Source organism: Giraffa tippelskirchi, chromosome 1 (assembly GCF_054371585.1).
Source record: "Giraffa tippelskirchi isolate mGirTip1 chromosome 1, T2T-mGirTip1v1.2.pri, whole genome shotgun sequence".
Taxonomy (NCBI): domain Eukaryota; kingdom Metazoa; phylum Chordata; class Mammalia; order Artiodactyla; family Giraffidae; genus Giraffa; species Giraffa tippelskirchi.
In genome coordinates, this window is record NC_137275.1 from 186,431,778 (window position 1) to 186,443,825 (window position 12,048).

The window sequence follows — 12,048 nt, forward strand, 5'->3', positions numbered from 1 at the left end:
TGGGGGGGGGAGAAGTGCCCCTTTCCACCCTCACCAATTTTCCATCCTGCTCCACTGCCCATGCCACAGGCCCAGAGCCCTGTAGCCGGCTGTTCTGTGCCTGAGGACAGAGCAGGTCTGAGGAGACACACAAAGACACAAACACAGAAGGGAAGCCACGCAATGTGGGGACACAACGCCGGCTCCGACTCCGTGGACAAAGGCGAGCTGACCAGCACCCTCCCCCCACGCGCAGGCCGCTCCGGCCCCGCACCGACCCCTGGAGAGCACTTACACACACACACACACACACACACACACACACACACACACTGAGACACACGTTCCCGCTGACACGCGCAGCAGCATTCACAAGCCAGCTGACCTCACACTGTCCCCAGAGCCCCTTACCTGGGCAAGCACAAGTGCCCCTCGGGCGGAGCAGCCCCCTGCCCAGGGGAGGGCAGCAGGCGGGGGCGGGGGAAGGAGCCCCGGAGAGTCAGGCCAAGCTGCCACTAATCCGGGCGGGGAGAGGGGGGGCACCCACGTCAGAGCGGGGACTGCCGGGTGGAGGGCATCTCAGGACATCCCCTCCCACACACGCGGCCGTCTGGGCACCTAGCCCTGCTTCCCCAGCCCCTCCAACCTTCAGACAGCTGAGGCCGGCCTCCCCCCTCCAACCCCCCACCCTTGTGGCAACGCCTGGGGCGGGGGGGAGGGGGAATACCGGGGAGATTTCTCCCAGGACGTTGGGGGAGGGGCGGAGGAAGGGAAGTGTGGAGATGCTTTGGGAGCCAGGAGGAAGCTCTGCGGCCGATGCCCCCTCCCCTCTGATCCACCCACCCACCCACATCTCTGACCTATTTCCTCTTCTACCTCCCCAGCGCCCCTCCCTCTCCCTTCCCCCCCAGTCTTCCCTCCCCTGCAGTCTAGCCACCCTGGTAGAGAAAGCTACCTCATGCTGCCCCAGACTCACTCAGGACCTTCTGCCTAGCAACCCAGCTCTGGTCCCCCACCCTGGGATTTCCCCAGCAGGGCATCATCCTCTTGTTCGGGCTTCTGCCCCTACCCAGCTTCGGGGCATCCCTGATACTAGGCAGGGGGTGGGGACAAGGGATGAGCGCCTGAGAGCTGTCTCCTCAACCCTCTCAAGGGTGGGGCCGTGTCAGCCAGGACTCCCCAACTCAGCCTGGGCCTGGGCTGTGTTGAAACAAGAGGCTAACCACCCTGCCGCCGCCCAGAGTGGCGGTGAAAAATGCAGCAGTGAGGCCAGTGCACCTGGAAGCCAGAGGTGGGGAAGGGGGACCAGTACACCGAGGGGCCAAAGAGGCAAGGAGAGAGGGGAGCTGCCTGAAAGGTCCAAGGGCCTGCGGGGGCTGTAGGGAGGAGGGAACAGGGAGAACTGAGAATGAAGGACCACCTGTACTCGGGAACTTGGAAGCATTGGGGGACATCCCTCAGAAGCAGGCAAGGTGGATGGGGAGGCCGGAGTGAGCACAAACCAAGCAGGGCTGGTACCTGGGCCAAGCAGAGGTGTGTGCTTCCAAGGGGACTGGCCTAGGTTCTTTATGTTTTTACCGATGCCCGCGGCAGCGGAACCTGGCCCATCTGTGCTCCAGGCCAGTTGGAACTCTGGCCAGCTCTGATTCTGCCTGGGGAGGCAGTGGGCACGCTGGTGGGTAATGGGGATGGGGGTGTAGGCAGGCCAGGGCACAGCTCAACCTTCCCCTAGGGACCAGGCCAGAAAGGGGGTGGGTTGGGCCAGGAACCCCATGCAGAGGGAGAGGGTGCCAGGCAGGTGTCTCAGTGATTTTCAGAGGGAAGCCCAGCCTGCATCCAGTGCCGCAGTCTCGGGATCACATGTGCTGGTCCAGAACTTGGATTTCTCCTTGCCCCTTCCCCTCTGGCCCCAGGAGGTCTTGGAACCCATACAACTGCAGCAGACATTCACCAAACATGTATTACAGAGGCTCAGGCATTTTCAAGGCTCTGTGATGGGCACTCAGGAGATTCACGATACAAAAATGAACATACAAGGTCATCCCTGGCCTCGGGGAGCTTCTGCTCCCTTGATGCGTGTTCTTTTACCAGCAAAAGCCTGGTGAAGCCTCTTAGCTGTCAGGCCCTATGCTGGGTTCTGTGGGTGAAGACTGGGGTCAGGCATGTTAACAGACTAAGGTGCTTCTGGTCCCAGGCTGGGAAAGTCAGGGGAGTGTCACAGAGGGGGCGATGCTGAGCTCAGAAATGAGAGAACAAGTACTTCACCCTGAACCACGATATGTCACCTGGTCTAACCACCATTTGCTCCAGGCCAGAATACAAAAGTAAGATGCAAATCTGTTCATTATGAAGCCACAGTGCAGTGTGGGAGGTGGTCTGGATGAGCAATCAACTCCAAGGGGGAACGGGGAAGGCTCACAGAGGGCTTCCTGGAGGAGGTGATGTTTGAGTAAAGTTCAAAGGGTAAATAGGAATAGGACAGAGCATGGGTGCACGGGGGAGGGGGAGGTGGGACAGGAAAAGAGCCTGGAGTCATGAGTCCAGATTGATAAGGTGGGGAGCAAGAAGCTATTGGCATCTAGATGGTCAGGAAGCAGAGAGGGTGATGAGCATGCAAGCACAGCCCAGAACAGGGTGAGCTGGCCAGAGATCAGGAGCTTCACGAGGGGCTAGAGTTCAAGGAAGGCTTTTAGGTGACATCTGATCATGAAGAAATGCTGTGACAGCCTGGAAGGAAGACTGTTAGAAGCACAGGAGATTCATACAGCGGAGCAAAGGTCTGGAGGCTGATGCTGGAATCAAAGAGATGCTTCCGGAGACAGAAATAGGGGCAGCAGGGGCAGCCAGGCTAATGGGAAGGCTGGAGCTAAGGTGACCATCAGGGACTATCTCTAATTCAGCCCTGGGGCCCTGGTGACCCTGCCACTCACTGTAAGGTACCATCCGAGGAAGAGGGCAGGCGAAGACCCACAGCTCCCAGGAAAGCACCCTTACTGCCACACACTGCCAGCCTCCTGCAGCTGCTCCCTGCTTTGAGTTTTTATTTCATTTTGCACATTTATCACATGCTCCTCTGTTTTGTTCTCTCGGTACAGGGGTGTGGATCCTGCCATTCCACCCCTACCAAGGCAACCTTTGGGCAGACTTGCCTCAGGAGACAGGGCTCTGACCCAGGGGCAGCACAATCGTGGAAAATTGCTTTATTTCTCCAAGTCTGTCTTTTCATCTGTAAAATGGCTATAACTCCCACCTGACAGTCTTGTCAGGAGAATTTAAGGAAATCACTTCTTTAAAATGTACAAGGTCAAGCACACAATCAATGTTTCATCTCTGCTAGTTTCCTTCTCCTTTTCTCCCTGGCAAGAAACTTTCTCATTTACTCTAGTTCTACACAGTGGTTAAGTACCCTGACTCTGGAGTCAGACCACCTGGTTTCCAAGCCCAGCTCTGCCACTTACTAGCTGTGTGATCTCAGGCAAATAATTTGTCCCCTCGGTGCCTGTTTTCCCTTTTGTGAAATGAAGATAATAATAGTAAGTGCTTCATAAAGATTGTTGTGAGGAATAAATTAATACACATTGGGGGCTCAGAGCAGCCACTGCTAGGGCAGCCACAGTCTAGATGCTAGCTATCACTAGACTTTGCACCCCAAGTTTCTTGAAACATGCCTGGTACCTGGCAGATGCTCAATAAAGATTTTTTGAATGAATAAATGAAGAGATAAGGCAACCCCATGATGCCAGGGAACACCAAGATAGGAAGTCACTGAACACCAATCTGTGAGGAGCTAAGCCACCCAGCAGATTAAGTACCTCTCCGGAATAAACCCGGATAATCCCCACACCAAGAGTTAATCCACACTCCTCAGGTCACTCTGGGTGACTACCCCATATCCCCTCTTCCCACCTGACACTCTTCCCCATCTCGCGACTTAATCAAAGGTGGGACAGGACAGCAGGTATATGGGTGGGAGAGGGGAGCAGCCCTGGGACACTATAGTAAGACCAGGGGCAGGAGAGGGCAGGGCTGGGCACTGGCTGCCCCAGGGATTAAAGGATGAAGTGGAGCCAGCAGACAGCCTGGGTCCCAGGAGAAGAGATCTGAGGATGGGGCAGGCTGAGGACCAATGACCACAAGCAGCAGGGAAGGCCTTTGGAGGCCGGGCCAGGGTTCTCGTATCATCCCTCCAGCCAGCCAGCAGCCAGGCCCCTGGAGGGGCAAGGCTCTGCTCAGCCTCCAAGCCCCGCCCTCCTTGACCTGGAAGCCGGGGGCAAACCAGACTCTGGCAGCTGCTGCCCTCTTGTGGCCACTCGGTAGAGGTGCAACGCTCCAACCATCAACCTGAGGGTTTACACACCTCGACACCCCAGGAGGTGCCCAGAGGCCTGGCAGGCCCTTGGAGGAAATCTGCCTTCCCAGGCTTAATCTGCACATAGCTCAAGCTAATCCCCCGTGAGATTATCCTGCTGCCTGAGGTCCCTCCAAACCTTCACTTCCACTGGTTTCTACTTCCCATGAAGGCCCACTTCCATCTCCTCCTGACTGCTTTCTTAGACTCTGTCCCCTCCCAGGGCTGTCCCCCAACTCTCCCATCTCTGAGGTCCCCAGGAGCTTTCCCTGATAGTACTTGCCACATCACAACTATCTGTCAATGGCTATCTGGCCCTCCTGTAGTCTCAGGCCTTTAAGCACCGGTCTTAGGCCCTGACTGGCCTGTGGTGGGCTGTTTAGTAACATGTGCTATGAGGACAAGGACTACAAACCAGAAGAGATGGAGCACTTTTATGAATTTATTTATCAAAACTTCACAAACCCAGCCTCATTCACCAACACAAACCGTACAATCAGCAACCCCCCCCAACCCCACACACACACAGGCCTTGGAGAAGGCTGTCAAGTACTTTGAAGGACAGGAAGAAAGGAACAGAGCTGGGTGACCTTTGGGTTTCATTTTCCAGGGACCTGGGGAGGGCTCTGGTCCCACACCTGGGAAGGCAGAGGGGCGAGGAAGGCAATAAATAGAACCGTAAGCCCAGCCTGCTTTGGTACATCGTGGGTGCGGCCTTGCACGTGGCCAGGAACCGTCAGCAAGAGCCAGGAGGACCAGGAGGGCTGCTGGTACAGCCAGAGGTCCCTCGGAAGGGCCCCAGCGCCCCACACGGCAGGAGGTAAGACCCGGCCTGGCTCCGCAGACCCTAGTTGTCCATGTCTGAGGGTGCGGTCTTTTTCCTTGTCCGAACCTTCAGGGAGCGCGAGCTGCCCTGTCGAGGGAGAGAAGGCAGGCACATCGTGAAAGGTCGGGACTGCAGTGGCGGTGAGGACAGCCCCCTCCCTCATGCCTGCCTCACCACTGACCTCCCGGGCCAGAGGCTTCCTCTTGACCACACGCAGGCTCTGGCTGCGGCCCAGTGGCTTCTCTCGGGGCCGGGCTGGTGGCTGGGGGACCACTTCTGTGTCGGACCAACACTCATTATCGGTGTCACTGTCTCGCAGGCCCTTTGCCCGGTACCCTGTGTGGAGGAGAAGGAGCCAGGAGGCAAAGCTAGGCATTGACACAGTCTGAGGGCTGGCTGAGCCAGGCTTTCCACCGGCCCCAGGGGAGGAAACCATCCCTCTCTCTGGGGGGCACAGTTCTGGGTCCCTCTGCCCACTCACCGATGGGTGGCCTGCGGCGGGGTACTTGGTCCTCCAGGTAGAGGGGATCCTGGTAGGTGGGGGCGGGGCCATCGGGGATGGTACGCAGGTCCTGCATGGAGAAGCTCCGCAGCCTCCCGGCCAGTGCACCCTGACTCTGCAAGGGAGCAGGAGCCGCTGCACCACCTGATGGGGGGGGCAGGGCTTCGGGCAGAAGGGGCCTCAGGCAGGGGAGCTGCCCAAGGAAATCAAGGCTGACCTGCAAGCGATCCCTGGGGCACAGGCCCAAAGGCAACACAGCAACCCTTCTAGCCCTGCGCCCTGGGGCGCCAACAGCAAGCTTGGGCCCACAGACAAGGAACAGAGGCTCACGGTCAATGTTAGAGCCAGGGAAGTCTGAACTTCAGCTCCATGATCCCGCCAACACCCCCACCTGTCACCTCTCACCCCGGCATGGACAGCTGCTATCCCTTGGCTCCCTGACTGAGAGCTGGATCCGCCCAAAGGGCCCTGGGGGTGGGGGTAGGGCTGTTGGAAGGCTGGGGCCCAGGGCACCTTGGTGGCAGCCTGCACAGCAGCAGAGGCGGCAATGTTGAGGCCCCGCTTCCCAAAGCTGAGCACCGTCTCGTAGCTGCGCTCCTTGGCTTGCACAATGTAGGTGTCGATTTCCTACAGATGACACGTTGGGGAGGAAAGCTCAGGAGGACAGCCCAGGTCCTCCTGTACGGACCCAGAGAAACCACTGGGAGTCACTCCTCCTGGTCCACCCCATCCACAGGGCAAAGGGCTCCCCACCCACTCACCCACTCCTCCACCTCAATGATCCGCCAAACTCCAGGCTCCCCACCCCATCCCCAAACCAGCTTCCAGCTGGTGTTTTACACCCTCCAAATGTCATTCACCTGTGCACCCATTTGATTAGTCCAGAAGAGGAAGAAGGCAAGGCTCTGTCAAGGTCCCACAGTTCAACAGCAGCAGGACTGGGATTAGAGCCCAGATGTCCCCCAGTGTCTCAAGCCCCAAATCCAGGGCTCCTCTCCTCGCACCCACCCCTACGCTGCCCACCCTGCCTCCCCCTGGGGTACCTTCTCATGGCGAGACAAGGATGGGTGGACAAACTTTCGGTAAAGCATGCTGGCCCCCCTCGTGTAGGGCGAAAGCAGCCACAGCACAAACGCCATCTTGATCTCGTAGTAGAAAGGGAACCTGTGAGAGTAGAGGAGCAAGGTCCACCAGGGAGCCAGGCCAGGGAGAGCCAGCCCCTCCCTACAGCCCACAGAACCCCGGTGCCCATACCAGGAAATAAAGATGTCCGTGAAGGTCTCCACCGCCATGAAGAGTGCAAAGACGATCCAGTACATCATCCATCGGACCTGGACAGGGTAGAGGTAGGAGGAGGTCAGAGGCCAGAAGCTGAACCGGCAGTACCAACTCCCCTGTCCCGGGCTGACCCAGTCCAGACATTCCAGAAAGCCCATCCCACTGCATTCCCCTGGCACATGGCTGGGCTTACAGAATTGCCTCTGAGAAACTGCCACTCATTCCTATACCCACCCTCAATCAGCTTCACCCACAAGATCTTACAAAGAACCCCAACAGCCCACCCTCCATCCACACCCATGCTGCTTCAGGATATACCACCAGATTATACCCCTGAAAAAGAGGGAGGCCAGCTTGGACCCCACACACTTCGCCAAATCCTACCACACCCCCCACCTGAGCTGAGCCCTCCTGCCCACCCCCACACTCACATATTCACGAATGTTCTTGGTCTTCACAGCCTTGTAGGAAGCATAAGCTGGGTACAGCATCCCAAACACCAGCCTGAAGAGCAGCCCCCAAAGCAGAGAAGTGTGAGGGGCACCATTCCCCACCCCCCTTCCAGGTGGCCACCTCCCCCCCACCCAGGTTCAAGGTGGCAGTGTCTGCCCTGTTCTTCCCGCTTGGCTTGCACAACCTGCGCCTGAGTCAGTGCCCTGGAGGCCACCTCCCTACCCTGCTGTTTACAAACACCCCAAGCCTGCTCAGGCCTGCAAAAGTGGCCCATGGGTGCATGATGCAGGGAGAGCACAAGGTGGGTGGGAAGCAGGCTTCGGAGCCGTGAGAGCACCAGGCTGATTCCTCCCCTGGACGTGCCATCAGGCGCAGGGCCACCAGATCCGGCAGTGCCAGGTTGCAGACAGAGATATTTCAGCCAGGTGCTGGAGTACCGAAAGGTGAGGAGTAGGAATGAGCGGGAAGGCTGAGGCCAGGATGGTGAGTCACGTGAATGACTACTCAGTTGGGAAGCGCCCACAACGTGCCACATCTTGTGTCTGCCAAGGGGCTGCTGGCCGGCCTGTGGTCCACTCTCCCATGCACCTGCCTGCAGTGCGTGTCTGACTGCAAGGGGTTTCACCTGGCCATCAACCAAGTAGACTTGAGGGTTGGGGTACAAGCACGCGCCACCCCCCCATTCCTTGTGCAGGTCCACAAATCCGTTAACCCTTGCAGTGAATGTTGGAAGGTGGGGAAAGGTGTGAGGGAGCTCAGAAAGCTCCCCCTTTCCACCTGACATTCCCCGTTTCCACCCCAGGGGCGGGTTGACACTCAGGGACAGAGGGAGTATTAGAACGGCCATACTCACACCACCAGGCGACAGATCATCCACGACACCATTCTGCAGCCTTGGGAGCAAAAGGAGATCCTTCCAGGAAGACGACCAGAGGGACGCTCACGTCACGGTGGAGGTGTAGGAACCACAGGGGCGCTAGGATTGCCCCTTTGTGGAGGCGGAGCCCGCCGCTCACCAACTCCGCGGTGCGGAGAGCCTGAATAAAGGGGAGATGAGCGGGCCGGGGCAGGCAGGACCGACTCGAGAGCCGGTACCCGCCAGCGCGCTCTTCCGCCCGGCCGCGTCGCTCCGGCAGTTACAGCTCTGACCCGCACTTCCTGCTCCGGAGAACTAAGCGTTCGGCCCTTGCCAGGGACGCTGCGGATCCCGGGCCAGGGGTGGCTGGTCGCAGCCTGCGCTCGTGCGGGTCCCCAGGACCTCAGTGCGCCGGGCCACCGGCACCGGCTTCGGGGCGGAGTTTGCAACTCACTTGAAAGTTGCACGGAACTGGGCGCTGCCCAACCCCTGGTCTCCGGCACGGGGCGCAGGCGCACAGAGTCCTCGGAGGGGGCGGGGCGAGGTCAGGGAGGCGAGAGGCCTGCCCCTTAAAGTGACGGTGCGCAGCCGTCTCGCGGCTGGGGCCCATAGGTTGGAGTAGCCCTCGGAATGGGAAATTCGGAGGTGGGAAGCAGAAACAAAAAGGTAGGGCTGGGGGACGAAGAAACGAAGGAAATTCGGAGTCTTGACTTTTCGGGGCTCTTTACTGGTTCCCCTCCTTTACCTCGTTTTTAATGGGCATGAGATGGGTGGAAGTCCCGGGTTAGAGGCTCAGTCGAGAACTAAAAGAAGGTTTGGCTGAGCGCCAGCAAATCTGGCTCTTACAAGCACTAGGTCAGGAGGTGGATAAGCGCTTCAAAGATGCTGAGATGACCTAGACGGAAAGTGGAGAGGACTTGGAGGAGAGGGAATCCGAGGGACTCATCACCCCCATCCGAACTCACCCTGAAGAGTGGGCTGCAGGAGTTGACTTCTCCCATGTCCCTGGACAGGCAGATTTGAGAGATTCTGGGTGAAGTCCTCAGTCCATCTTCCCCCAAAGTTTGAAATTCCACCTATTTTTGTGAGTCAAGAGCACAGATATCCCTGAGAGCTTCATTAAGAATCACCACTTTGTAGTGCATTTTTGAGCGCAAGGCTTGAACTTTACAAGACCTTTTTTTTTTACCATTTAGGAAGTAGGCTCAATGTTGGAAAGTAACTTGCTCAAGGGCACCTGATGGTGTTTGATGGTGGACGATAAACAAATGTTTGGCTCTGTCTTCTTTTGAGGGCAGCTCTAAGAAGGGACAGGTAATGGGAAAGCTCCTCTAGGAGGAAGGTATGTACCTGGAAGAAGGTGGGAAGCTAAAAGAGAAGGCTTGCAACATTGTAACATATATACATATATATTAGTATATATGTTACACGACTGAGTGATATATATATATATATATGAAAGTGGTAGTCACTCAGTCATGTCCAACTCTTTGTGACCTCATGGACTGTAGACACCAGGCTCCTCTGTCCATGGAATTCTCCAGGCAAGAATACTGGAGTGGGTAGCCATTCCCTTTTCCAGGGGATCTTCCTGATCGAGGGATTGAACCCAGGTCTCCCTCATTGCTGGCAGATTCTTTACCATCTGAGCCACCAAGGAAGCCATATATCTGTTTCAATAAAAATGATTTTTGAAAAAACAAAAGAAGGCAATCTTTGCTGCTTCTACAGCTTTGCAGGTGGGGTTACATTCTTTGTACCTCTTCTGCTAGGTGCCCCATTCCTCCTTCTGGGCATGGGGAGCACATCACCCACCCCCGACCCAGCACAACCTCTTACTGCCTCACAGAGCTAAAGTAAGGGTGACAGCAGAGCTGCCCAGAGCTGTGGGGGCGGGAAACTCGGGCAGTTATTACTTTTTATCACAGCCATAGTTAACCCTCACCGTCTATCAAAAGAACAGAGTAGCTAATGATGGAAGCCAGGGAAAGGAGACTTCTTGGGAATAAATACTCAGTGATTATACAGTCATAATTATGATCATCAGTTTTATTGGTACTGCTGAGTGGGAGAGCTTGCAGTGAAACTGGCCCACAGGAGAAACTCCCCCCGAGGCCCTGATGCCTCCCTCTCTCCACCCCCACCTGCTCACACTGGTTGGAGCACCCACCTAGACTGGAGGAACAACAACCATCCGGGCTAAAGTGCCAGCAGGAAGGTCCTGACCACCATGCAGCATTGTAACAAAGGTGAAAAATACCCTTGTCTTCTTGGGGTAGAAGGATGTGATTGATCCTCTGGACAGGTCAGGAGGAGCAGGGGTGGGCAAGTGCAGAAAAGGGAAGGGACATCGATTCTTCTGGAAGTAAGGCTGCCTGGGCTCCAGCAGCCTTTGGTACTTGCTGCAGATCTGCCTCTTCTGCCCTAACCTCGATGCCTTCCAGAGTCACCTGACCTCAGCATCACAGGCCTCGCTTTACCCCTATTCACTGGAGAGGAGCTCCCCTGTGCCCACTCTAAGCCAACCCAACTGGGACCATCTCTCAAAGGGAGACTCTTGGTCCCAGTGACTGTGCTTGGAAAATGTAAGAGACAATATGTCAGAGGTCTGTGGCTGAAAGCAGAGCTCAGCAAGGAGGGGCATGAGGCTGACAGCTGAGGGGGTTTACCCTCCTGGGCTTTGGCAGAGAAAGTGGACTCTGCCTCTCACGCCCTTTGGTCCTGAGCTGTTGACACAGTCACCCGGTTACACTGGGTTGCTAAGCAGCTCTCGGGACATACAGATGACCTGCCCCTGGCAGGTGACCATGCAGGCATACGGGGGGTTCCATCCCCGCCTTGTGCAGAAAGCTGGGCATTTAGGAGGGGGAGTGTCTTCCATCCCTGGGAGGTGCCCTGGTGTGGGGTGGGGAGCGACAGAGTGATGTTTATCTTTCTACTGGGTGACAAAATGCCAACATGTCTAGAAGACTCAATCCACTTTCCCTGGCAACCTCTCCCTTGGCACAGGATGAGACCCCATTTAAAAAAGTAGGACAGGCATTCCCATGGCAGTGTGGCTGGGGGACCCGAGAGGTACCTGCTAAGCCAAGAGCACGTGAATGTGGTTTCAGAAGGTGGAAACCTAGACATATCACCTATGAGGTTCCCTGTTGTGAGAAGTAGGCATCTGAGGCTAAAGGTTAGATGTAGGGTACAGGGGCTCTGTGAAGATAATGAAGGACAGGGAAGCCTGGTGTGCTGCAGTCCACAGGGTCGCAAAGAGCTGGACACAACCTAGTGACTAAACAACAACAGGGGCTCTGAGGCTGAAGATGAGTAGGAACCCTAATCCATAGACAGTAGGTCTCCTCAAAGATCAGCCTTCTCTCTGCCATTAAGCAGTCTTCTGTGAGACACTTGGGTATCTCATAGAGTCCTACAACCAAAAAAGTCTTAGCTTTGTGCCAGACACATGATTCTAAGGGTCATACATATATTGTTGTTGTTCAGTCACTCAGTTTTGTCCTACTCTTTGTGACCCCATAGACTGCAGCATGCCAGGCTTCCCTGTCCTTCATTATCTTCACAGAGCCCCTGTACCCTACATCTAACCTTTAGCCTCAGATGCCTACTTCTCACAACAGGGAACCTCATAGGTGATATGTCTAGGTCCTTCACCATCTCCCAGAGTTTGCTCAAACTCATGTCCATTGAGTCACTGATGCAATCTAACCATCTCATTCTCTGCCGCCCCCTTCTCCTTTTGCCATTGATCTTTCCCAGCATCAGGGTCTTTTCCAATGAGTCGGCTCTGCACATCAGGT

General features: G+C 56.3%; 1 protein-coding gene across 17 annotated transcripts; it reads right to left on the reverse strand.

Annotated features, from left to right (window-relative positions):
* Window positions 1-4,751: 4,751 nt before the first annotated feature.
* REEP4 (receptor accessory protein 4) lies at window positions 4,752-9,912 on the reverse strand. 17 transcript variants are annotated; one of them, XM_081513584.1, is made up of 11 exons: window positions 9,593-9,726; window positions 9,208-9,318; window positions 8,988-9,158; window positions 8,240-8,423; window positions 7,365-7,437; window positions 6,910-6,986; window positions 6,699-6,819; window positions 6,169-6,282; window positions 5,635-5,770; window positions 5,335-5,489; window positions 4,752-5,240 (listed from the first exon to the last, which is right to left on the reverse strand). In XM_081513584.1, the coding sequence occupies exons 4-11, from the start codon at window positions 8,269-8,271 to the stop codon at window positions 5,175-5,177; spliced, it is 774 nt and encodes a 257-aa protein (XP_081369710.1). In that variant the 5' UTR covers window positions 8,272-8,423; window positions 8,988-9,158; window positions 9,208-9,318; window positions 9,593-9,726; the 3' UTR covers window positions 4,752-5,174. The 17 variants fall into 17 exon arrangements, with proteins under 17 accessions (XP_081369710.1, XP_081369720.1, XP_081369731.1 ...); XM_081513594.1 differs by having other exon boundaries at window positions 9,208-9,349; window positions 9,432-9,676; XM_081513605.1 differs by lacking the exon at window positions 8,988-9,158 and having other exon boundaries at window positions 9,432-9,912.
* Window positions 9,913-12,048: the final 2,136 nt, after the last annotated feature.

What these genes read in the sequence shown, in the direction of transcription:
- REEP4 (XM_081513513.1), bottom strand. Translation starts at nt 8,271, where the DNA reads ATGGTGTCGTGGATGATCTGTCGCCTGGTGGT. An exon ending in ATGATCTGTCGCCTGGTGGT is followed by an intron (nt 7,438 to 8,239) that starts GTGAGTATGGCC and finishes GCTGCTCTTCAG; the next exon opens with GCTGGTGTTTGGGATGCTGT. An exon ending in CTGTGCAGGCTGCCACCAAG is followed by an intron (nt 5,800 to 6,168) that starts GTGCCCTGGGCC and finishes CCCCCCCATCAG; the next exon opens with GTGGTGCAGCGGCTCCTGCT.